Raw genomic sequence first — 27,131 nt, forward strand, 5'->3', positions numbered from 1 at the left:
ACTGGTACCACTTTTAGAAGCGGTTTCAGTGGAGTGGTGGTATTAAACCCAGGCTGTTGTGGGTATTCTTTGTGAAGCTTGGTAAAGTGTTTTCTTAATTCACATTAATTCACCAATAATATAAAAAAAGTTAAAAATCCATTAAAGAATATCATAACCAAACCTGAAAATTCTATTCTGATCAAGAATCTTGACAGCTCAATTCCAAACAATGTAAATGTCAAAGTTTGAGATAACAGATAAGCAAAACAAATACTTTAGAATTTTTACCTTATTATCTCAGATTCTTCCTGGGACTCATAATGGCCTGCAAGCTACAGAAAATCCTCAGTGCTGAATACCAAGAGCAGCACTGAAATTTCCCCTCATTACAGCATCTCAAGCTCTGCTTTGTGAACCACCTTGATGATCCCACTTTTCCAAAACAAATCATTAGCCTTTCTATCACACCTGCCTCCCTTCCAGGTGACATAGGCAAAAACAAACAAAAAAGAAACACAAACAAAACCCCCACATATACAAAACACAGCAAAATAACCATTATTTTCATATTTGCCATAAATTATAGAGCATTTACTAAAATCCTAGATTCATTATCTAAACTTCCATATTTACTTGTATCATTCTACTAAAGTAAATGTTACTATTATTCCCGTTTCCTAAAAGCAAACTGGAGCTCTAAAAGGTTAAATATATGCACAAGTTTAAAAAGTAAGTGACACTAGGTCTGATCCCAAATTCCAGTATTTCCAATACATGTGAAAATGTACATGTGTACTTTCCAGTACACATGCATGGCAGGGCTGCCTCTCTGGGTACTTTCCTATTTGGGTGAGGCCATTCGACAAATTCAAGCCAATGAATGGAAGAGTGTTTCTTCTGAACCACATCTTTGGAATCAAACTCCAGAATAGTCTCCTAGAAAAGTTTGACAGTGACAGCTTAGGTCCCAGGGTATAGACATAGAGCACAGCTCCCAACCAACTGGCGAAATATAGCCCACACAAGAAATACTCCTTGTTGGAACAGCCACCAAGATTTTTGAGTTGTTACCACACTCCGACTTAAGTCTATCCTGACTCCTACCACCAGTAGTCTCAAAAGTCAAACACATCTCAGTGGGTTAGGATACAGTATGAACATAGGACAGAAAAAGTTAGGGTCCAGAGCTTTTCAAAGGATGTTCACGTAAAGTCTAGCATTAGGCAGTTGCCAAAATTATCAGACAAGTAACTCTGTCTCATGTGCCCAATTTTTATTTTAAATGGTTTTCCTTAGAATTTTCCAACCTCATTAGCAGGAAAATGTAAGGATTTACTAAGTTATTCTCAACTGGGAGCAATTTTGTCCCCAAGAAGACATTTAAAATGTCTGGCGATATTTTTCTCCCTCGCATCTCTGGAGACAGGAGTACTACTGGCACTCAGCTGGCAGAGCCCAGCAGAGCTGCTAAGTATCTTATAACACACAGCATGTCCCTCACAAATCATCCAGCTCAGAATGTCTGTAGTCACTATTGAGAAACTCTGGTAGAGGTGTAGAATGCCTTTCTGATTTCAGGGGGTAAATGTCTGATTCAAAAACAGCAATTTACTTTTTTAAAACTAGGTTATTTTTGTCAGTAAACTTATGCATTGGGTTCTCATTAGTCCTCATGGTGATACTGTACTGGTTAAGATTATAAATAGTAATCAGAGTTTCCTTTTGTCAAGATAAGGGTAACACAGATAATAAAAATCGGGAGAAAGGTTTTAAGTCATTCCTGTTCAGAGAACTGTTAATTTCAGCAGAAAGGTAGTAATTTGTTTCAGTAAGGTATGCTAGTCATCCTGATTATACTGAAATAAGACAACTATAAACTTCCTGGTCAGTGTATTTACAAAGTTTGTAGTATTTTCTTGGTTTATACACTTACCTTAAAGGACCTTTGTATTTCATAGATTAAAATCAGTTGTCCTAATTGAGACATGAAGCAAATTAACAGTCTCAGAAGAAAAAAGAAAGCTCTCTTGGGTTGTTCCTCCCTTAAATCAACTCAAAAGACTAGAAGAATTCATCCAAGCAGTTAGGTAAATTTAGAAAGCAGCCCTTTTGTAAGCAAGCACAATGCTACGTCAATACCTCTCCCTACTCCTGATGGTCCATTAGTCTAAAGACAACTCCTCAGAGTCACAGCCTATCCTTTCAATTAGTCACATATATGACTGTCAACAACATTTATGAAGCACTCACTGCAGAGGTCAGGCAATGTACTAGATATTTTATTAATAGCCAAAAAGCTCTTGCTTCTAAGCACTTACAGGGAAAATAATAATAACAATAAACTAAATACAAATAATTGCTAGTGTGTAGTTACTAGAAATCAGCATGTATGAAGTGCGGCACCCAGCCCAGGCTGGATGGGAGTTTGGCTAGGTAATGAAGGCGAGACCAGGATGGAAGCTAGGCGAAGCCGCGTGGGTGAAGTGTTCAACTCTGAATGGCAGCTCAAAGGCCTTCAAGTTGGAGGGAACAATGGTGAACGAGAAATGATACTTCCTACAAGTTGCTTTAAAAAAATAAAAATAACTCCTTGAGTTGTATTTTTCTGCAAGATGGAAAAAGATTTTACAACAAGATGTAAGACAGGAAAGAAAAATCAATGTGAAACAATACGGAAAGGAAGAAAAACCACGCTCATTTGTTCAATAAAAGTAAAAACATTATGAAATTACCAATTTAATTCTCAGAAACACAAGTGTTCCACTCCTTCAGCTAGTTCGTGAGAACCCGTAGCAAGATAATATATTAACAATGATGTGCCGGCATTAATTTGCACAAATTTCCTACTGCTTCTCACTTATACACAGTGCTTGTTTTCCTTCTTTAACACCCAAGTCTTAGAATATTCTTCAAATTCATTTGTCCTAAATTATTCTATTGTCCTTCATTATTCTAAGAGGTTTTAAGCTTCAACCTGATTTCTAAGAGCCATGGCTAAAATGCCTATCACTTTATCTCCCTCTATTCTGTCTGAGACATAATGCTATGCTTGATATATTTATTCGAAATCCCTTAAAGCAAGAATCTGTGATTGTATTATTCTCAATTATATGTAAGGACAAAATAGAGCCTGGATAAAATTCTAAAACAATCTGAGAAGAACAATTAAAAATAACAATTGAACAAATGTTGATTTAATTCATACAGCTTTTATTCTTCTTTTGGCAAACATCAGATAATATGAGCAAAATTATACTGCTCACTATAGTTACATACATTCTTTTTTGCTTTATATAAGTTTGTAAACATATGTTAAGTGGATAAAATTCTTGGCTAAAGACATATTCAAAAACTCTGACATATACTTTTCTGAGTTAGGAGAAAAGAAAGCTTATGAAACTTCCATTAGACCATAATCACACAGCAAACTAAATTAGTATATGCTGTTTTTAAATTAACATCTGCCATTTTTTAAAGACTTCAATTTTTGGTTACAGCTAAAATGATTTTTATCTGAAGTTTTAGAAAAGAACAGAAGCTGACCACACAAATCTTACTCATAACCATATTGGCCTTTAAAAATAAAAAATAAAAATAAAACTATAATCAAGAAAATTCCATTCATCTTATTAGAAAAAAATAGCTACCAATAAGTTATTTTAAATATAGATGGCATTTGTAATAACTAGGTTTCATGATACTTGTCTTATTACTTCTCAATGCTTATCTTTTGATTTTAAAGTAACAGATTACTTCATAATAAAGGCAAGCCATTTAGTATAATTAAATAATTTTATAAAATTTCAGGCCCCAAAAATTTCAGATCAAGGACTCCAAAACAGTCAGCCTTCAGAATACATTTTGTTTGGCAGACAGAATGTTTTTTCATCTTTTGAAATGGAATACCTTCAAGCAGTACTTAACTTGCTTTAGCTGACTACAGTCCCTACCAGCTTCACACACGGTCACCAGCTGGACATGTGAGGATCACACCCGGTTTTAATATTATAAAATCCAGTATCTACTTACAAAAATTAGTTGCACTCATGGAGGAAAAATTCAAATATTATGAACTTGATGCTAAATCTTATTACTCATTCCTAATTTGGGAAAACTAGATCAAACCCAAAAGGACCCATTTTCATAATACTTAGTTATATAACAAATTATCAATGAGACATGTTTCTATTACATGGATACTGTCGTCTTAGGCAGAACAGTGTTAAGAGTAACCTGAAATCAGATACAGATAAGTCATTCATATCATGAAGTATTGTATACTGACTTCACTACACACAGTCACAGCTCCCAAACAGTGGCTTTCAACTTTATCCCTACATGTAACACAAACATTCTCAAATATCTGAATTAAAGGACAGATATCATTAAAAAGGCTAACTAAAATAACAAGTAACAAAGGCTTTCTTCTAATCCTAAAGAATGAAACAAAAAGAAAAGTTCTGTAAGACAAACTGGAAATGAGGAAGAATTTGAAGTCAGGTTGGCCTTGGACCCTTTTACCTTGCTACTTCTTCCGTTTGTTCAAGCTAAAGAATAAGAGAGGCCACAAACTGTTTCTTATGGAAAAGGCTGCAAAGAAAACATATGCAGCTAAATGAGGATGAGGAAAACATAACAAAGAATATAAAACTTTGTAGTTATAAAGCTAATCACGAATGATGGTACTGGGGTTCCTGGCTGGCTCAGGCAGTAGGGCATGCGACTCTTTATCGCAGGATCATGAGTTCAAGCCCCATGTTGGGCAAAGAGATTACTTCAAAAATAAAAAATAAAAATAAAAATGTAAAAAACGGACACTAAAAAAACTGTAAAAAAAAAAAATGGTGGTAGTAATTCCATTAGGAAGTTTAAGAAACAGCAAGGAGTAACAAATAAATTAGAGAGGCAGTAATCTGATAGGTCTTTATTTGCACACAAATAAAAGGCTAATCTGTAATCCTTTAGAAGTCTGATCTGGTAGTGAACACCTATTTGCCTTTGAATCTGTCTCATTTTTTAAACCAGATTCCCATGTGAATAAATATTTTAAAATTTTTAGTTATTAAAGCAAACTTTTTAGCTTCACTTTGACAGTTATATAAAAAAAGTTTCATAGGATGAATCCCATCAGTACCAAGTTACTGAAATCAGATTCATTTATAAGCACTAATTAAATTTGCTATCACCATTACCATATATTTCCAATGACAAAGAGACCAAGTCATTTAATTTCTTCAAGAAAAGTTACATTAAAATGGCTACTGAAAGCTTTTACTAACAAGAACAAAATTTTTAATTTATTTTCAGTGCAGAACAGAATGTTCAGGACCTAATATTAATAAAAATATCAGCAAATATCAGGTCTGTAAATGTTCTCCCCACTGGACTCACAAGTGTTTTTAAAATACCACTAAGGGAACACTGGTTAAAGTTTATCTCTGACACATTTTTTTTTTTTAAATCTCTTAGTAGCTTTGCCATAAAACTGATTTAAGGTAGTTGTGTTTTTCAGTAATGTTAGAACAATCCAGCACTTGTAAGAATAGTCAGATCGGCACACTGTACTAAAACATAATTGTGCAACATTTTGTAAACTAGCTGCAATTTTCAGTAGCTGTGTTCACCAACTGTGTAACAGAATTGTAATGTTCTCCTAAGCCGTATGCATGTCTCATATATCTGAAATGAGAAAAGGAGAAATGAGTAGTTTAGATGAAAGTAATTCATTGTATATAAATGTTTATTATGTATATAAAACGAAACAGTCTGAATGAATCACTCCACGGGGATATCATTCAAAGACTTCATTGACATATTACTTAAAAGTTCAACAACATTTGAAAAGCATCAGCAGTCAGTAAAACCTGGTTCAATAACTCTGTAACTGAGTTTAAGTCAGGGAATACACAATCACTGGGTGGGGAGGGTAAAGCGAAATACTGAAATGCGGAGTGCTCAATAGCTTAAACTTTTACCTAAATTTAAGCCATCAGTGACTACCTTTGTAGGTTTGGCTAATTAGCACTAAAGCCAATGGCAAACTCTCCATGCTGTGTTTCAGAGAAGAATTCTCATTCATGTAAAATACTTTTACAATATAAAGAAAAAATTCCTAAAGAATAAACAATTAGGCAACATGAATATATTTCAGCTTTTACACTTGCTGAAACTTAGCATTATTCATGTGAAACTAGGACAATATGAAAACTAAGGCTAAAATCTGTAACCTTTAGAAATGATTTTATTCTTAACTCATACACAATAAACCACTAGAGGTTTTTTAAACAATTATCTAAATCACACATTGAAAATGCTTTCTAATTCTATTATTGCCTTTAACATAAGATAATTAATACAGCTGAAGATACTTTTTTCTGATTAATCAACATACACAACCAAAATATTTGAATAATTCTTTTTGTCTTAACTATGAAAAATGTAAAGTAAAAATTTCCAGGTACTTACACAAGTATTAATGGGTTTTTTGGATATTCTTCACCAACTACAATAGGAGGAGAATCTGCCTGTATTATCTCTATTGGTGTTTGCAAAATGTGAGACAAAGCTCTTAGCTATAGGAAAGAAAATGTGTTAGTAAGGAAAATAAAAAGGTCAATCTTACTCAAATCATAAACTACTGAGTATGCATGAACAGGGCAACCATCATCCAACAGGGATCTGTTCTGTTCCTCACTGTACACCAAGAGCCTGCCACGCAGTGGACACTTAATACATATTTGTTGAAAAACAAATATAATTATTTATTAAATCAAATGCAGAAGTTTCAAGCCCTGGCTGCATGACAGGTTTTTAGAAATAGCAGTACCACAGTTAATGAAGTGAGGACAGGGGTAGATTGGATTCATTATACTAGTCTCTCTACTTTTGAATGTTGTTTGAAAATTGCCAGTTTTTAAAAATGCTATTGCTCAGGCACCAGACCAAATCAATTACAGTTTGGGAGGGGCTGAGGGAAAGAGAGAAGAACAGGGAAAATCAGGAGGTTTACTACTTTTTTTAAAGCTTTTCAGATGATTCCAGTGTACCAGTGCTGATAACCACTGCTTCATAATTTTCAAAGCATGACTAGACTGATTTATGTATATGAACTGTACTGTCCTTACATGGGCTTTCCATCTGATTAATTCACAATGTTAATTTCGTATCATACATTATAAAATTAGAGCCTCGGGGCGACTGGGTGGCTCAGTGGGTTAAAGCCTCTGCCTTCAGCTCAGGTCATGATCCCAGGGTCCTGGGATAGAGCCCTGCATCGGGCTCTCTGCTCGGCGGGGACCCTGCTTCCCCCTCTCTCTGCCTGCCTCTCTGCCTACTTGTGATCTCTGTCAAATAAATAAATGAAATCTTAAAAAAAAAAAAATTAGAGCCTAAAGTCAGATGAGTAATAGTTAATAATAAGTATTGGTAGTAACATTGTTTAGACTTACTGACCAAGGACACTAAAGCTCTTTTATGTATATTAATTCATTCAATCTTCACAATAACCCTATGGAATAGGTACTACTGTTACACATTTTAAAGAGCTAGAATCTGAAGCAGAGAATGGTTAAGATGCCTGCTGTAGTTCAGCACAAGGAAATAAAATGACCTGCCACTGAACTGATTAAGTGTGCCTCTAGAACCCAAGTTCATAAATTAATCACTTTATAGTCCTCACTCATAGTGCCCTCATCTATATATTTACCTAATTATAAGAATTCTGTCTAGAACATGGTTCTTTTAGAAAGTTTTAACAAAAGTAAGAAATTAGTTCAAGGATCTGGAGAAAATTCTATGCTGCACGACAGTAAACTTAATCCCATGCTCTATCTCATAAAATGTTCCTTTGGGACATTTTTTTTTTTAATACCTGAAATAACATTTTTTAAAAGCCATCCAGAATGGAGGGTGTGAAACAAGCTCTGGAAATAATCCTTCTAAATCTTTTGAAATCACCCCTTTTAAGTCTTTTTGAAATCATGTAAAGAATTTCTTTTTAATAATTTAAAATTTACTCCATTATGAAAACAGCAAATCTTATTTCAAACGAATTCACAAACCAAAAACTTATGTCCTTCAAAAGAGTTTTAGAGGTTATTTTTCCTCAATTTATTTATTTTTAATATTTTATTTATTTATTTGAGAGAGTGAGAGAGAGGACAAGCAGGTGAAGGGACAGAGAGACAGGCAGACTCCCCACTGAGCAGGGAGCCTGATAAGGGGCTCTATCCTAGGATCCTAAGATCATGACCTGAGCCCCCTAAATGCCCCTAAAGTTTTGTTCTCAACTTAAAAAGAATTGCTTAGGTCTCTAGTTCTCCTATTAATCTGTGATTCTCAAAAGAAAGTGCAAGCATCTTTACTCCTAATGTAGTCACAAAGCTACTATGAAAATTTCCTGAGTTCCAGAGACCCAGGAGAGGCATACAAAATGAATGGACATAGTTCCCTCTGGTGGTTCAGAAGAGGTACAAATAGAGCACTGAGAAAAAGATTTTGAAGAAGCATTCATGCCATTTCTTCCAAAAATAAAGTTCTTGAAGTGATATACTCTGAGCCACAAACTATTCAAGATGACTAATCATCACTACACAACATTAATTACACTGTTAGAATCAACCAACTGGCACCTTAGCTTACAAAGTTCTATGCTATACTTCTTTAAGGTCCACAAATGACCTACCAAGTACACACAAGGCTTTTATTACCCACATTTAATTAGGAAACTTGAGCTCAGGAGGGTTGGCTGACCTCCCAAGATCACAAAACTGAGAAGGAGAGGGAAAGCCAGGACCCAAACCCAGGACTTTCTCTCTCATCCCCCGACATTCGAATACCCCAGACTGCCTCATTACCACTTGGACCAAATAAGTGTTCTGTTTACTATTTTTTAATGAAATGGAGTTAACAATAAAATAATTAAAGCTTTAAAGAAAATCCTGATTAACTCCCTACATGTGACTGAACATACTGTTTTCCTACATGTGAATTTTAAGATATTAGATACAGCTTTGAGGCCAATCAGTCAGAATTAACTGGAATTCCAATTGTAATGTATTGTGATAGGATCTGGCCTGTAATTTCACATAAAAATACTATTTTCTATTTCTAATGTAATGGATAAGTCACTTTATAATAGTGATTCATCACCTGAGCCACTTAGGGTAAATTTTACTGTACTTGAATAAAATCCTCACTTTCTTAAGTACAGAAAATCAAATTGCCAGAAGCAGCATCACAAATGGAAACAAACAGGTACAAGATTAGCCTCACCAACACACAGATTACACACTACGTTATTTAAAATAAAATAGTGCTTTACTTCCCAAAGATACATAATTAAATCAAAGGTCTAAGAATGTTAACTCCCTATTTCAATACTTCATCAGCAGAGAAATAGCAAATACGTAAAGAAAAGGGATACTCAGTAACTGGGATCATCTGAAAAAGATGTCTGAATACTACATATGGGATTTAGAAATTAAATTTAACAATCCACAAATACCATAAGTAATTACAAACTTACCTCAAGCTGACCTCCCCATGCAGCTGTGTTGACAATATCATCACAGTACTTTCTAAACTCTTCTGTAGAGATAAATGGGAAGATAACACTTAATTTTCATAACTCATGTTACAAGATCCCTTTTATACCTCCCACAATTCCTGATCATTACTCAAGTTGTGAACTTACTCCTTCCTCTACCTGCACTCTCCAGAATTTAATCCACTTCCCATATCCAAACTTAACTTGCTTCAACTTTCTACCACCTCTCCATCTGAGAGCAAAGCTATTCATTTCTGCTTCTCTCTCTCAGACTGAAGCCCAGGGACCTTAACCACACAGCAAGGCTATTCTCTGTTTACCCAAGCAACCCCCAAAACTGTCACCATATTCACCATCTTGACATGTATTTTAAAGTCCAGATCTACCTCTGAAAAAATACACTGAACAACTAACACAGTTCAGCCTTTATCAAATCAGGTCTACTCTAAGACCCCATATGAAACGTGAGAAGAGAATTAGGGTAAACGTAGAAATGACCTGAAATTCCTTTCCCAGCAATAGCACCGCACCAGAATGCCTTCACTGTTTATTTTGAAGGCATTTACTTTATTTGCTTCAGTATCAGTTCTAGCCAAAGGAAGGGCTTCCTGGATCAGTCATAACAGTTGGCAAACTCACAGTTTAATGGTACACCTTAAGCGTACAAACTTTTATACAGAAAGATAAAATGGGAAAGAAATATCCTCCCTACTTAGAGGAAGGGAAAAGAACTAAGGGCATCTATAGAAAAGATGGTCTGTGGGTTTGCCTCATTCACTGCTGTATCTCCAATGCTCAGAACAGTACCTAGAATAGTTCCTGGCACATAGTGGCCCTCAATAAATATTTGGTTGAATGAATAAGAAATTAAGTCTTTTATCTTTTTTTAAATTCAGCAGGCTGAGTCGCCACCTCTTTTCCACTGCCCTGCAACTCGCAGAGTTGGGGACTCCATTAAAGGAAAGCCAACCTTAACCTTCTCTTCTCCAACCCATTCTGGCCATATGACTTGCTCCCAGAGGATACTACCACACCTGTAAGCTTCTCTTAAGGACTAACTTCCCTCTGTTCTATCTCTGTGTCCCCCCCCCCACACTCTGAGATTTTCACCTGCTCTCTCCTTTGCCAGTTGTGCCTTTTTTTACACCTCTCCATAAATACTTTATCTTAATGATCAAAGGTATTATAAAGAATAATAATTTGTTATTTGTTTTTGGTTTGGCAAAGTCAAATTTTGCCTAAATATTACAGCTTACTGAGAAAATTAATCTCCCAAAGTACAGGATAAAAGTAGGATTTAGTTTTCCCCATCTTTGTGCTTATGGTCTTTGGGCCCAATACTTCCACAGACTAATGAATCCTATTCCCATTTCTATCTTAAATGAAACAATATATTAAACCCCAAAATAGTTAAGTACTTAAAAGATCTTAATAAAACAAAATGTACTAGTATATATTAAAATCATAAAAAATAATTCAGCCTAAATTTTAAGATTTTTTTTCCCTCGGTAAGGGCTATTACGGGTTTTTCTTATTCTCAATCCCAGGAATCATTTTATTTACCAGCAGCAAGAAGACATAGTGGTGGGGGAGGGAGGGAGACATAGTGAAGAAAAATAAATTACCTGGAGTATACATATCTCCTGTATTAGGATTTGTTAAAAATGGCAGAAAGTCTTCCACGTGGCTTTGTATATATTCAGCAGTTTGACTTCTCAAGGCAGCCACAGTCAAGGGGCATTTCTGTTCTTTCAGCTGATCTTCAATGGCTCTATACATACAGTGGCCATCAGATGGAATCTGTTTGATTTCCAACTGCCTAGCTGCCAATATTTGAGCAAGTTTTTCACTTTCTATGTGTCTAGCTCCAGATAAGTTCTCAATTTCAGCTTCAGCTATCCTTTCTTCCCGTTCCTTTTCCAACGCAGCTTTTTTGTCCTGGGAGGAGGAGAATACAGGAAAGTTAATTTACAATAATTAGGACTGTTTCACATTTATTAAGGGGATAGAAATGTAAGACTCTCAAAACTTTCTGCCATTTTCCTCCCTTCTCCCACAAGCATTATCATACTGATGATCTCATCACTTAAGGAATTTTTTATACTATGACCTCCTTTAAGGGCAACTTCTCATCTGCATGTACCCAACACCAAGCTCTGTACTAGAACAAAAAAAGCCTTCAAATTTTTCTTTGAAGTCTATTTAAAAACTACAAGACAAGTTTCTAAAATCTCTACTGATTTCAAAGTACTGCCATAAGACTGAGTTATCCTAGCCCTTAAAGCAACATCATTATCATATTTATGCCAAGCTAATCAAAGCTTTTCAACTTATCACTCAACTACTGGAGCATTAACATGCTAAATCACCAGTGAGGCATCAACTGCCAAAGCCTTTAGAAGAGTACAGGAATTCTATTTATCTAGCCTAAAGAAAAAAACTGTGTGTGTACATGTACACACACACACACACACACACACACACACACATTTAATTAAAGCAACAGATAAAAAAAATTCTTCTTATGAAAAATTAAATGCTACAGATAGACTGAAGTTCCCCTAAGAACCACTGCCAATTTCAATGCTTGCTCTAGAGGTCTGGTGAGTATCTTTGTCAATTTTTTTCCTAAGCATTTTAACAAACATAGATGTACTCATAAAAAAAGTATAGGAAAAAAATTTGACAAAAAATGGTATCATATTACATTCTGCAACATGCTTTCCTTATTCAAATGTCAGAAGAGCTCTTCCCATGGCAACATATGCAAGGATGGTGTAGGGGTAGGGCAATGAGATCTGCGACATGAAGGCTGGTTAGGAAGTAGAATGAGAAGGCTAGGGGAAAAGAGAAAAAAAATCCTGACAGTTATACCAGCAAGGAACAAATCCAGAAAGTACTACATGTTTCATAGCTGAACACAGTTCATACAGCTAGACTACCATAGAAACATGTCAAAAAATGAGGTTGAGGGCAAAAAAGGTATGTATATAGTTAATATATGTTAAATCTGTACATACATAGTTTAAAAATCAGAGAGATATACACAAAATAGACTGCTTTTCTCTGGATCATAGGATTACAAAGTAAGTTGTTTCCCCCCTTCACCTTTCCCCCCATCCACACCCCTCTATCAACCACCAGTTTGTTCTCTGTATTTAAGGGTCTGGTTTTTGTTTACAAAGTAAGTTTTGTTTTGTGCATGTGCACACGTGCACTTTTCTGCATCTTTCTAATTCTCGATCATGAATATGTTTTACTTATATACAGGTCATGAATGCTTTTCAATTTAAGAGAATAAAATAGCTAAGTAAAATTCCACAAATCTTGATATTGGTAGCAAATTACAGTGAAGGATTTGGTAAACCAAGAAAAAGAAGGAAAAAGTAAAGATTTTCATGTCCCTAGCTCTCATTCCTCTTTGGGGCAGAAGAAATTAATGGAAAGGCAAATTTCAAACTTATTGTCACACACTTGAACTACTTGCCTGTTATGTGCCATGCTGGAACCTAAAGTGATTTGTAAATTACCTGAATCAAAACATTATTACCTCCCTAATAAAACATATACCTATTTAAGTTTGTTCCACCCAAATCCAACCATGCCAGAAGTAACACGAACAAATTTATTTCACTGCATACCTACAACTGTGCATCACAGCAGCATAAAAATCTTAAAACACAAGATGGCACTGTTACTTTATGAAAGTCTAAAGAACATTTTCAGAGGGGAGAGGGAGGATAAGCACCTTGGATATCATCTAATCCAAAACCCCTCATTTTCCTCTGAGGAAACAGCACGCAGAAAGAATTCCAAAGGCCATACAGCTGGTTTAGAAGCAGAGTGGAACCAAGGACAACACAGAGCACTCCTTCTATCCAGGCACCTAAATCAGAATAAAAGTTGGAGCAGATGGGAGCTGGAGTTAATGATGTTATATACTAGTTACTAGAAGAGTGGAATTTTATACTTCTGCAAAAACTTTTAAGCCTCTAAAATACTAATCCAAGCATTTCATTTCTGCCCTCAAGCTCTGCTTTAATGTTACATAGTAATTGTGTTTTCTTTCCAGGCACATGGGGGGAAATACATTGGATTCTGTTCATGGATAGCTTCCCAATGGCACTAAGCACTGCAGTTTCTACAGCCTTAGTGCTGGAAACAGAATGGCAAAAATTAAGTCTAATGAAAACATATATTTGAAATGAAAACAGCAATTAACTCATAAATATATTGTCAGTAAAACTAGAGTCATGTCAATATAGTAATGTAGCAAAATCATCTCCGAAGAGAAATCCTTAAGAGCTGGGTACTAGTCCTGGGTTTGTATCAAACTTTCAGTTTGCACTAAGACAACTAGGCCTCAGCTCTCTCATTTGTGAAATAAAGAAATTGAACTAGATTTCATTCCAGCTCCCAAATTTCCTGTTCCTGAAACCCAATTCTTCTAAGTTCTACTTTGGGCTCTTTCCAGCATACCAAAGAGCTTCTTCCATTGAAGCCTGATGAATTAAATAAAATACTCCCTGTGTTTTTCTAGATTCAAAGTAAGAGATTTGCTCTACAATATTCCAATAATAAATCTTCAAAAGTTTTATCAAGTTTTTCTAAGACAGAACTATATCTCTCCCAAAGACAAACATAATTAAATTTATTGGCTTTTCATACCTTGGTGTTTTTGGCAAAAAAAAAAAAAAAAAAAAAAAAAAAGGTTCAGGTTTCATCTTCTTATATACTATAAACTTTTAAGTGTTTTCAGTTCCAGAATCCTATTAATACTATTAATATAATAAAGCAATAAAAAAGTTCAGGCATTACTTCAAGGGTGTTTTCTTGCCAAGTGTTTAAGCAGGTGACCATAAAAGATACTAAATTTTTTGAGAGTATAGTTGAAAAGGTATGCATTTCAGCTACATAGAATTTTAGGAGAAAAGTAACAAATGTTTGAGAAAAGTAAGGGAGTTTAATTTTTTATTTGTTTTATTGCCTAAGGGTCCAGCTGGGGATGAGTAAGATTTGATAAAGACAGGAATCAGCTGGGACCTAGGTTTTCCAGAATGAAACAGGCTACTCTAAGATTATCAATTACTAAGTAGAGGCAGTACCAACAAGTATTTTGTTATGCCCCTGCCAAGCAAAAATTCTGACCTTTGTTTTTATCTATAGAAGATACATGATAATTAAGGCTCTTACAAAAAGAATATACATTATAAGGAGGGAGTTAAAATAGACAACCTCCAAGATACCATAAAATCTAAATTTCATGACTCAAGAAAATAAAATCTTACAGAAGTATGAGAAATGTTTGACAACGCAACTTAATCAACTTTCAAACAACAAAAAAAAGGTACAGTCTTGGGTTGAATTTCTAAGAGGCACACTATGCAGTACTGAACATACTAAACAATACTATCATTTGCTGACCCATTAGTTCTCCAGGCCTTGTGTTTGGGCTTTGGAAATGGTATATTATTTAGTATTTACAGTAACTCTGTAAATATTATTTACCCCATTTTGTACATATGAAACTGAGGTTTAGAAAAGCTAAGAACCTTACCCAAAGCCACAACAGTAAATGGGATTAAAACCTTCATATGTCTGACACCAAATACCATGCCCTATTAAAATTATGTACTACTAAATTATAAAAAATGCTAAATTAGCTAAAAATAAACATTTAAATCCTACAAAACATCAAATGTTCGTAAAACAATATTTGAGATTAAACATACTAGATTTAAACCTTTTCTTTTTCCAAGTGAAGAGCTCTAACCTAATTTCATTCCCATAATTTTGATTTCATGAACTCACTACTTTCAACAAATCAGTTTTCTTATAGCTCTCTGATGATGTAAAATTTCATGCCCACATTTATTTTTATGCATGCTGTTTCTCCTACTCAGATATCCTATTTAATTAACTGTACTTTCTTAAAATTCCAACTCATTATTTAGTAATTGGCACAAATGAACTTTCCCTTCTCTGACTTTTCACTGCAACTAAATATTACATAGATACCTGCATAATTCTGAGAATTCTGTACACCTGTTTATCTTGCTTAATTTCTAGATTCAAATCCTTGTTTCACCACTTAACACCATAGTTTTTAACCAGAACAGAATCACCTGAGCCCACAATGGGACAATTCTGAATTACTAAGTCTGGGACAATGTATTTGTAAAAGTAATTTTGCACACTCCCTTCCTATCCCTACTCTCTGAGACCTGAAAATTGTACATGTTATTTTATACTGTTTAGACCCATTTTCTTCTCTTCAAAATAAGGATAAGACTCTACCAGATTATATCTTGGACTATATGAGGTTTCATATAATCTATAAGCCTAGCTAGCATTGTATCTGGCACATAGCAAGGGCTTAACAAATGTTAGTTCAGGTATTTGGCAAGAAACTCCATCTTTTTTTTTCTATTCCTTTTGTATACAATACCTAAGATACTAATAAGCATATAGCACTAACTTAATTACTTGGTGACATGACATTCATACCCGTCTCTTTTGTGCTTTTGATATCCGAGGTGGCTGATTCTCAAGAACCAAGTTTGAAATGTTAACAGCAACAGAATCTATCTGAAGGAAACAAAAGCATTACCAAGTTAATGGAAAATACTTTAAAGTTCTTCAAGTATTAGATTATTAAATTGAAAATCACAAAGAAAGAAAATCACCAATATGTATAATACAACAATTCAAATTTGAATAACAGTACTAGGTACAATATTACATGACATGGTTTTTCTTTTTCTATTTTTAAGGGAGAATTTGTCAGAGTCCCACAAAGTTTCCTTAAAGCTCTCCAAATGCTCATCCCTGCAGGCTTTCCTTCCTTCTTGAAATTCCTATTTCATTAATCTAAATACTTCCTGTAAGTGCCAACTTACACTCAGTCATTGAGCAGTTCACCTTTTCCTTCTCTAAAGGCTGACAGTACTTATAGGATATGTAAGGTCCTGTGCTAAGGTGCCTGAGTGGCTACTTTGGTTAAGTGTCAGCCCCTTGATCTCGGCTCAGGTCATAATGTCCAGCTCCGCACTCAGTGGGGAGTCGGCTTGTCCCTCTCTCTGCGTGCATGATGTCCAGCTCATATTCTCTCTTTCTTAAATAAATAAATAAAATCTTAAAAAAAAACAAAAACAAAAACAAAATAAGGTCCTGTGCCGGATCAGTTCACTACCGCCTTCATAACCTCAAATGTGGCAGGAAAGCCCTTTCTCCATCTCAATTAGCCAGAACCTAATGAACACTGTTGAGCCTTCTCTATCCTCTTCCATCTACAAACTGATAACTACAGGTAGAAAAGTTAATGTTTTGTTCAGATGCCATAACCAATCTTTATCACCAAATGGCTATCATGTGTTTGCTGAAGTAAGAAGAAAGATGCTAGACTAATGATCAGTGTTAGTACTAGTACTTTATTACTGCAAATGTAACTTAAATTAAGTTTTTGGTATAACAAATGCATAAAGCATACAGAGGACTCTAATAACAAAAGAGATAGCAGTCTCCAAGGCTATACCCAAATTATCAAAATATGAAAACCAGATTAAGACTTCAAAGAGTGGTTACAGCAACTTTAATAAAATTAGCATTCTTGTATTTTTCACAGGAATCTGCTAAAATCTACAAACTGCCATACTGACAATAGGCAAGATACAGAGAAGTATCTGGAAAGCAATGACATGAGAATTCAGATAGTGTTCAGAAAGAAAACAAGCTTAAGTTAATGAAAAAGATAATAGCCCAAAGTAAAATGGGAGTTTGTATTTTAACAGTTGAAGAATATGTTCAAAGAAATCTTTGAGAAGAATTCAATGAGAAAGAAATCTCAAAACTGAAAGGTGGAAAGCAAATAAAACTATATCACTAATAGAAAAGATGGGGAGATAGTTAGGAATACCATGATTGTAACAACACAATTAAATATCTGGAGAATCGTGCCTTGCTACTTGGAAATAAAATATGTTAAGGCACAGGTCAGGATCTTAATGACTAGCTAATAAGGCTAAAGAAAATGAGACCATGTTTAATACACTGACCACTGTAAATCAGTACAGACAAGTTGTTTTCACTATCAACAGTAGACCAAAAATAAACCAAGTAAAATTAACTTACGGTAGATAAAATTTTATCCAGCCATAAGAACCTTCTATCAAAAATGGAGTAAGATTATGGACTCTGTGATCCCAGATATCCAAACCCATGTGATAAACCACCATACCACACAAAGTTTTAACAGAATTCAGATTCACATCCTGGAGTAAGACAGTCCTGATTCTGAATTCTGGCTTTGGCATTTAATAGCTGTTATGAATTCAGAAAGAAATTCTTAATCCCTGAGTCTATTTCTCTCTTGAAAAATGAGATTATCTACATTTATTTCATGGGTAATACCTCATAGTGTGTTACTAAGAAAAATCACATGAGAATAATGCACATGCTATCTTAAAGCATTTGGCACACTATTAGCTGAAATGATAAAATAACTATTTGTTTAAAAAAGACAGTATGCTCTACTTTACCCAAGAAACAAAGTAAATTTTCATATAACCTGAACATGACTTCATATTTGCTGTCCCACTTGATTCTTATAGAATCTTGTGCTAAAATGCTAAAGTATTTGTATCATATTATAAGTGGAGAATTTTATGCTTAGGAAGTAACTTAACCAAGTTAGCCATACTATTTAATGGCAATTCTGGGGCTAGAAGTCTGATCTTCCAACTTTCACTTGGTGAAGATTCCTCTGGTCCACTTTTCAATCGGTTAATTTTGGGGGCAAGTACATAGTTGAAGTGTACGTTTTTTGCTCCCTTACAAAAACACATTACCAAGTAAACCTTGTCACAGAAATATTAATGAAAGGTAATGCATGAGCATGAGTTTGTAACGTCCTTTCCCTCTAATTTTATGATTTCACATAGTGAACAGTTTCTTAGAGGTGGACAGTAGCTTTCAGATGCTGTAGGCAAAGAGAAACATCACTTTACATACTTTACTTTCCTTAGAATTCAGCTTCAGTTGCTCCAATTCCTCCTTATGTTTCTGTTCCATTTCTGCTTCCAACTTAGCAACATCTTCAGTGAGTTGCTTCCTCCTCCTTTTGTCATTCTTGGGAACAGCATTTTTCATACCCTGAATTTTGGCTGAAAATCCACCAAAAATCATTAAGTCAACAACCCAGAGATTGAGAGGAAATGAGAAATAGGGACAATAAGGGGATGGTAAGGGGAGAAGGGTGTACACAAGTACTGCAAGCCAAGTACAGTAATTACATAACAATCAGACATTTACAGAGAAGAGCCCAGATGAGGGAGAGAGCACCTCCCCCCCCCAAAAAAAAGAAAAAAAAATCCTCATTAACAAAACATACGTCTGTTTAGTGTGATACAAGTGGGGAAAAAAAAGGAGACTCTAGTTTTAAATCTCTCAAGCATCCTTTTGAGTCCTCAAAATCGAGGTGAGGTATTTCAAAACGCGTCCATTAGCGCCCAGTATCAGTAACTGCTTAGGAATAGGAAAGGGAGAGAGGGGAGGGGGTGAACAATCTGGGCCCAACACTAAATTCTCAGACTCCAGCACCCGGCGGTGGCATGGGGTAGCGGGGACGCGGTGGACCTGAGAAAAGGAAGCTTCTGAAGATTCGGCGGATTAAGGGACCATCGGGCCAGGGGATTTAGAAGGGGTGAGACCACTGGCTACTTTGGGAAAGTCTAAGAAGATCCAGATCAGAAGCCTCTCGAGATTCCGCAGAACCGACCCGCCACGCGCCCTTTCCTGGGTCCGAGAGACTTCTAGGTTCCCATTCCCTCGTCACCTTGCAACTCCTTCTTCTCTTTGCGATGCCTTCTCACTAGCTGCTCCTCCTCATCAAGCTCCTCCGCTAAGACTGCCTCCATGACGACCAGGTAGCCTTGCACATGCGCTGGTAGAAACCTGCGCCACCGGTTACCCGGCACTTTCCACCCCTCAACCTTCACCTGGGGTGCCATTGGCCGTGCCTGGAACCCAGGCCCGCCTTCGAGGCGGTACCGGATCTAAGCCGAATCATTGGACCGAAGGGAAAGGAGATGGGATGAACGCATGCGCACTCTCAATGACCCCCAGCTCGGATGAGGCGGGAGAAGAGCGACGGCGCGTGGGGGTGTGGCCTGGCCCAATGGAGTTTGCTGCCTCGCGATTGGTTAGCGCCCTATAGCCCCTCCCCTCAATAAAGCTAAGCATCTGGCTATTGGCTCTGACGTGAGGCGCGCAGTGATGACGTGACGGAAGCCATTTTGGACATTCGTTTTATTTTGTGAGGTGCTTCGGCAAGCTTCTTTTAATCTTTACTTTTGGTCACGTTGCGAAGGAGAGTTATTCGAAAGGTAAGTGAGAGGAAGAAAACATTTGAATAAGACTGTTGATAATTACCAATGGGAATTTTTGGGCTGACTCAAACAGTAGGAAATTAAGTTTTGTTTATTGTTTTAAAGGTCGAAATAACTGAGTTCGGGAGACAGTTTATAATCGAGAAAATGCCGCCTCTTGAAACGGATATAGCAGTGGAAGCCGGAGAGAGAGTAAGATTTGACTATCGTATAACACAGGAGCTTAAAGATCTGTGTTCAGTAATAAAGCAGCTAATGTCAGAGCGGCTTAGAAGTATCAGGGAGTTGAAAGAGATAGCGGAAATGTGCAAGCCTGATCAGTCACAAAATCGAATTGCCGAAGTAAATGCAAAACAAGAGAAACCGCATGCAGGAAAAGAGGAAAAGTAGAAGAGATTAGAAGCGAAATCTACAGCATCGGTTCAGTAGATACACATAATAGGAATACCTGAAACAGAAGACAAAGCAAATGAAGCTGAAACAATAAGGGACTAATTGAAGAAAATTTTCCAAATTCGAAGAACAAGCTAAATCTGCAAATAGAAAAGGTTAATAGAGTACCAGTAAAACAACGAAAAGAAAGCAACACCTACACATATCCTATTGACGTTTTTAAATTGGAAGGATAAAGAAGAAAAATTCTACGAGTATTCAGAGAAAGCAGGTTAAACTATAAGGGATAAAAGTCAGACTGTCCCGATTTTTCTCTTTCAGCTCTAAATGCCGAAAGGCAAGGGAGCAATATCTCTAGTTTTAAGGGAAAATGATTTTGAGCCAAGAGTTCTATATCCTGCCAAGTTACGGTTTATATATGAAGGCAACTGGAGGACGTTCCCAGATATGCAGGAGTTAAAAGAGTATTTTTTCTTTATTTGTTAAATGCTGTTACTACAGCCCGCAAAAACAAGTAGTGAGGCAGTTGTAAGGAAAAAAATGTCGGGTAAACATTAAAGCTAGTTAAATATCATTAAGATTAAATTGTTATGTGTAGGGTTATGAAACTGAATGCAAAGATAAATTCTTAAGTTGGGTGTCTAATTTCAGTTTGTCTTGTTTTAGACTGAAAAGATGTGCTAAATGTTCAATTTAGAGAATAAGTACTGTTTTTAGTATGTAATGTGGATAAAAGTATGCATGCTCTACAGCTACAAAATAAAAGGGCTTTGTCACTGTGGTGGAAAGGACACCTAGAGTAAAGGCATTCCAAGTGTTAATCTGATAAAATGGGAAGTTGGTACAGTTTTGTGTCCTTTATTTCTAATTATAGAGTGGGGAAAGTTTGTTTATAATGTTAATATTGACAGTGTAAAGAGAAAATTTCTAAATCCCTGACTGGGGAGGTGGTAGATGAAAGCATTGTTTTATGTACATCTTGCCTTGGGAAAACCAGTAGTAACTGCTTCATGTAGTAGTTCATTCTAAGTAAATTTGACAATGAGATAAGTGTTACAGATAAAATTAGAAAATATACCAATTTTATGAATTGGAAAAGAAGTGGTGAAAAAACAAAGCAAGGAAACATTAAAATTAGCGTAAAATAGATTAACAGAGATACAGGTGAATTATCACACTCATAAACGGACTAAGTACCCCTGTTAAAAAGATTCAAATTGGCTCAAAAATCAGTCTCTGAACCTGGATCTTCACATTTGGATAAAACAAAGGATAAAGGGGTTTAAAGATAATGAAAACTGTTAAGTCATAGAAATTGAACTAGGGAACAACATTTTTATCAGAATTTAAGCTGTAACAAAATATAAAACAGTGGGATGTAACATTTAAGAAGCTTTATGTGGTAAATAAGACGGCATTCATCTGTAAAATGTTCACTGTCTTGATGTGAGTGGTAGTTTTACTGATGTATACATAGTTTTTAAAATAAGTGTATTTCAAGTACTCAATAAAGTAATTCTTAATTCATTTACATATGGCAGTACATATATTGGACATTGACTTCAACACTTCCAGTCTTTAGTAAAATAAATGAAAAGGAATACACTAATTAGGAGTGTGTGTGTATAATATGTATTACTTTGCTCCTTTTGCATTCTTTTCAAATTATCCTGAAACATTTCTAAATGATCTTGTACTAGAATACAGAGAAAACTTCAATCCAAGAGCACATTGCACAAATGACTACATTGCAAGAAAGCTTAGAAACTAAGTTTAAAAGCTGAAAAGTCATTCTTGGAATTTTGGAATGTTCTTAAATACCTTGGGTTAAAGAAAATTTTAACAAAGACTTGTAATTTAGGAAATGGTACAATAAGGATATTATACATTATATGTCATGGACTGAATGTACAAAAGGCAAGAAATAGAAAACATTTAAGTGACGAATGGCATATGCCCCTAAGATAGACTTACTAATTGGAATTTGTTAATTTTGTTACCTTCTTTTTTTTTTTTTTTAAGATTTTATTTATTTGACAGAGAGAGATCACAAGTAGACAGAGAGGCAGGCAGAGAGAGAGAGAGAGAGGGGAGGGGGAAGCAGGCCCCCTGCTGAGCAGAGAGCCTGATGCGGGACTCGATCCCAGGACCCTGAGATCATGACCCGAGCCGAAGGCAGCGGCTTAACCCACTGAGCCACCCAGGCGCCCCAATTTTGTTACATTCTAAGTAGTGGGTTTTCTCCAATATAAGTGGCACTCTAATAACAGTGCCAAATAGTGCCACAATTAACATTTTGGTGACAGATTTCTCCCAACTGAGTTTTAACATAAGTTCTAAACAGCTCATTTTCGAAGAGGGAGAAGCCAAAGTCTTCTCACCACTACAACCCCCATACACACACACACGTTTTGTTGTCTCTTTCTTAGACCTCCATGTAATATTTCTTGCAGTGTGGTTTTTATACGGAAATTATGCTCCTCAGAAAAGCAGTATCAGCATTACCTAGGAGCTTATTAGAAATTATCTCAGGTTAATAGCAGCATGGGATTAGATTATAAAATACATTAAACATCTATAAACTTTCTTACTGAACATAATGCATTGTACATTATGAATGCTTAATAAATGTTAAATAGCATTAGAATCTAGAAATAATTTTGCTGAAACAGTGTTACTATATAAAAGTTCTTGCATTTGAATTATAAGTCCTTCCCCCCCCCCCAAATATTTCAGGGTAAGACCAGTACTTCTGTTTTCCTCCTGTCTTGAAAATTTATAAAGTTGGGACATGGAAATTTCAAGTTGAACAATCCAAATTTAGAAATGTTGAAGTATAGCATGGCAAATGGTAAAAGAATGAGCCTCTCTAATAATAGTAATAGGTCTCTCTAGTGAATAAAATAACCTTGGGGTGGATTTAAATTCAAGTTGTGCAGATAGTTCAAGATTTCTGGAAGAAATCAAAGATTTATAAAAGCTGTAAAGGGCCTTTATTTAACTATAGAATTGGTGACAAGTGATAAATAGAAGTATTACAGCAATTGAAACAGCAGCTCTAGTAAATTATAGACAGGACTTTTTTTGGATTCTCTAATGTTGAACTCCCCTGAAGATGATAACATTCTTGTATTAGTAAGTGGGCTAGAATATGCTAACCAGTTGCCTGAAGATGTATTAAGATGCAGATAATACAACAACATATTTGGGATAAAGCTGAGATTGTATTTTTTTTTTTTTTTTAAGATTTTACTATTTGACAGAGGTCACAAGTAGGCAGAGAGGGAGGGGGGAAGCAGGGAAGCTGAGCAGAGAGCTTAATGCAACCCCATCCCAGGACCCTGAGATCATGACCTGAGCTGAAGGCAGAGGCTTTAACCCACTGAGCCACCCAGGTGCCCCTTGAGATTGTATTTCTTAAAAGCTCCCATGTATTGATCCTGCCAGTCTGGACACACTTTCAAGTAGAAAAATAAGACCTTCACTGTTGTCTACTAACCATGAAAGTGAGGCTCAAAAAGTAATTGGCTTAAGGCTGCATAGTAAGTATTAGCCAAATCTGATTTCAAGACTATAATTTTGTCATCTACGTAATCCTACCTCATCCACACTACAGCACCTACTTAGAAGATTGTTGTGAAGATAAACTTGTAGTTTATATGATAAGGAAGAATGCTTATTACTTCAGTTAAGGTACATACCCAGAAAACAATGGCTTATGGAGGGAAAAATGAGTTTTGTTTGTAACATACTGATCATGATTTGTGATGGGAATTTGGGATAAGTCAGGTATTTGGAAATACAGGTTTGAGTTTTCTGATTTGAAAACAGTATTTGGGGGCATGAGGAATCACCCTGGAAAGGATGATAGGAGAAAGGAAAGGAGATTAAAGTTTAAGGGATACCTGTATTTGATGGGTAGGTATTACAGTGAAATAGAAGATTGAGATTTATAGTTCCAGTTGAATTTAACATAAAAAACAACACACACTGTAGTCAGCCCTATACTTAGTGATGGGTAATAAGGAGTATGGGACTTTTGTCTTTGTACCAAAATGTTTTTAATTTGTAATTTTCAAACTTTTAAAAATACAATGGCACACCATTATTCTAAATATTCTAATACGTAGTTCACTGCAACATAGTCGATTTTTGTTTCCAGCAGTTACTCCTATAAAGTCGCACTGAATTAGCGAATACTGTATCCTAGCATGTGGGGGAAAGATAGGATTAGGTTCCTGTGAACCTCTGGTCACATTATTTTCATGAACTTATCTATACATAACCTTGTTTGAAGATACTTTATTTAATATCTGTTGTTGATTCACCAACATTAAACTCATAGCCAACAGCACTGTAATACGTGGCCTGAGCAAATCTTACTTAACATACTTTCTCTGTAAGGCACATCAGAGCCCTGAACTTAGGAACATACACTAGCCAGCCCTATTCTTGGACCATTTTAAAAAGCAAGATCACCAACAAAAAGCACAAATATGTGAAAAGTATATCATGAAAAGGGCACTTGTTTGCAGCATGAGAGCTGAGACCAGAAGACTGTCACCTTGTCTCACTTCATCTGGGCCCATGCATGTAAGAAGTCTCAAACGTGCTGCTACTCTGCACATGTACATGCCCATGAAAGCATCATAAGTATTGATTTGGGGGTTTTCTATTAAATTTTAGGAAACAAATTCACATACATAACTTGCAGAAAATGAATATGGACTATAATCCAATGTTTTTTTTTTTTTTTAAGGATTTCCAACTGGAATTGGGAAGCTACATTTACACCAAAAGCCAAACACTGATCAGACCTCCACAGAATTAAGGATCACTGCAATGGTCCTGAAAGACTTGTACGTGATCACCATGAACACAGTGGTTTTTGCTGCTTTCCTTTCTGTTGGCCCTGAGCCAGCAGGTCTGGATTCCTAACAGCAGTTACTTTGCTGTTTTGTCTGGGACAGCAAGAGGAGAATGTTCCCAATATGGAACAGAGACAGGTTGAAATCTAGACTCTCTGTCCCAAATATTAATTTCAAAGAACTCTTAACAAGACTTAAATGATGATATAAATCTATATGCCAAAAAAGTGCAAAAAAATTTGAGGGTTTGTGTTTTTCATTTGACCATACTGCATAACAGAGATACCATGCAACCAATTACGAAATGAGATTGCTGTTCAAGGTCACATCACCCAGCTGCAAAGCTCATAAGGGTTAGATACATTGCTGAAGGAAATTGGGCCTTGGTTTGGTTTGGTTTGGTTTTTTAAGATTATTTTGGTGAGAGAGCAGGAGCAGGGGTAGGAGTAGGAGGAGAGAGAACCTCAGGCTGTCTCCCCATTGAGCACAGAGCCCAACACAATCCTGAGATCATAATCTGAGCCAAAACCAAGAGTTAAGATGTTCAACAGACTGAGCCACCCAGGCTCCCTTGGCCCTTAGTTTTAATTAATTGGCAATTTTGAGCGTCTCATTCTAAAAGCTCATAAAAGTAATAATAAAGCAGTATATGTCTTGGTCTTAGGTGGCCATAAACAAAACTACAGGCTGGTGTCAACAAACTTACTTCTCACAGTTCTCAAAGCTGTGAAGGCCAAGATCCAGATGCCAGCCAACTCCGTTTCTGATGAGAGCTCTTCCTGACTTGTAAATACCTGCCTTCTCATCATGCTTCCACATGGCAGAAAGAGGGGGAGTGGGGACAGGAAGAGAGGTAGGCAGAGAGAGCGTGCTTTCTGGTGTCTTATAGGGACGCTAATTGTATTGGGTTAGGGTTCTAACCTTACAACCTCGTTCAACCTTAATCACTTCTTTATTCCAAATATAGCACTCCCAACGAGGAGGGAGGTAGAATTCAACCTATGAATTTTTGTGTGTTGATGGGGCACAGTTCAGTCTTTAATAATATAGGAAGGCAATACAATTTAATGCAGCCTAAAATAACTGCTGGTTTACCGACACTGAGCTTTTAGGCAGCAACCTTAGTTGTTACGTGCTATATTTCATAATTATAAAAACGTGGAGTGAAGTCGACTTGAAATTTTGAGTGTAAGAGCTTTTTGGTTTCTGAGAAAAAATTAACTCTACATTGTTTTCTCTCAAGAACTGCAAGTATTAAATTTATTTTCAAAATATGGCTGCTATGATTGGTAAAATGGATACTCGGGTTTTTATAAAGTTCTTTTGTATATTACTCTCTTGTTTAAGCCTCAAACAATTCAGTAAGACATGGAAAAAAACTATTACCATTGTCAAGTGTCTTTTAGAGAGAAAGGTCCGAGAGGTTTGAAATGGAACAAACAGTATAATAGTAAAGAAATGGTTGGAGCGCCTGGGTGGTTCGGTGGGTTAAAGCCTCTGCCTTTGGCTCAGGTTATGATCCCAGGATCTTGGGATCAAGCCCCGCATCAGGCTTTCTGCTCCGCGGGGAGCCTGTTCCCCCCCACCCCGCTACCCACCTGCCTCTCTGCCTATTTGTGATCTCTATCAAATAAAAAAAAAATGATCAATAAATGTATTTCAGGGTGATTAACTGACTAGTATTTTTCAAACGTGGCTTAATAATTGATAGCAAACCCAGCAACTTCACTTGTAGAAGTTTATCCTGGAAATACAATAGAAAAGTATGCAAAATTTATAATATTGAAAAAAATAGGGAATGATGTGTATGTTCAGATATAAGGGCTTAGTTAAAAACATTAACAGGTAACCATTAGGAAAGAGTAAGCTCTATATCAATTGTGGAAAGCACCTAATGACATGTAGTAAGAATAAAAAGCCAGTTAACAGCAAATATATTAATACTTACTGTACATG

General features: G+C 36.0%; 1 protein-coding gene and 2 long non-coding RNA genes across 6 annotated transcripts; 2 read left to right on the forward strand and 1 right to left on the reverse strand.

The window, feature by feature from the left end:
• Positions 1-3,171: 3,171 nt before the first annotated feature.
• Positions 3,172-19,660, reverse strand: OTUD6B (OTU deubiquitinase 6B). Of its 3 annotated transcripts, none has more exons than XM_032869064.1 (7): positions 19,362-19,660; positions 18,548-18,690; positions 16,037-16,117; positions 11,155-11,467; positions 9,509-9,570; positions 6,448-6,554; positions 3,172-5,661 (listed from the first exon to the last, which is right to left on the reverse strand). In XM_032869064.1, the coding sequence occupies exons 1-7, from the start codon at positions 19,534-19,536 to the stop codon at positions 5,577-5,579; spliced, it is 966 nt and encodes a 321-aa protein (XP_032724955.1). In that variant the 5' UTR covers positions 19,537-19,660; the 3' UTR covers positions 3,172-5,576. The 3 variants fall into 3 exon arrangements, with proteins under 3 accessions (XP_032724955.1, XP_032724954.1, XP_032724956.1); XM_032869063.1 differs by having other exon boundaries at positions 18,539-18,690; positions 19,362-19,651; XM_032869065.1 differs by lacking the exons at positions 18,548-18,690; positions 19,362-19,660 and adding an exon at positions 13,278-13,415.
• Positions 19,661-19,825: 165 nt separating this feature from the next.
• LOC116874426 lies at positions 19,826-20,848 on the forward strand. Its single transcript, XR_004383994.1, has 2 exons — positions 19,826-19,911; positions 20,020-20,848. It is a non-coding gene; the product is annotated as an uncharacterized LOC116874426 (long non-coding RNA).
• A 2,868-nt stretch (positions 20,849-23,716) lies between these two features.
• Positions 23,717-25,413, forward strand: LOC116874427. Of its 2 annotated transcripts, none has more exons than XR_004383995.1 (2): positions 23,717-24,000; positions 25,067-25,413. It is a non-coding gene; the product is annotated as an uncharacterized LOC116874427 (long non-coding RNA). The 2 variants fall into 2 exon arrangements; XR_004383996.1 differs by lacking the exon at positions 23,717-24,000 and adding an exon at positions 24,189-24,225.
• Positions 25,414-27,131: the final 1,718 nt, after the last annotated feature.

The sequence above is a fragment of the Lontra canadensis genome, unplaced genomic scaffold, assembly GCF_010015895.1.
Source record: "Lontra canadensis isolate GAN:19392208 unplaced genomic scaffold, GSC_riverotter_1.0 scaffold37, whole genome shotgun sequence".
In the NCBI taxonomy this organism is placed as follows: Eukaryota; Metazoa; Chordata; class Mammalia; order Carnivora; family Mustelidae; genus Lontra; species Lontra canadensis.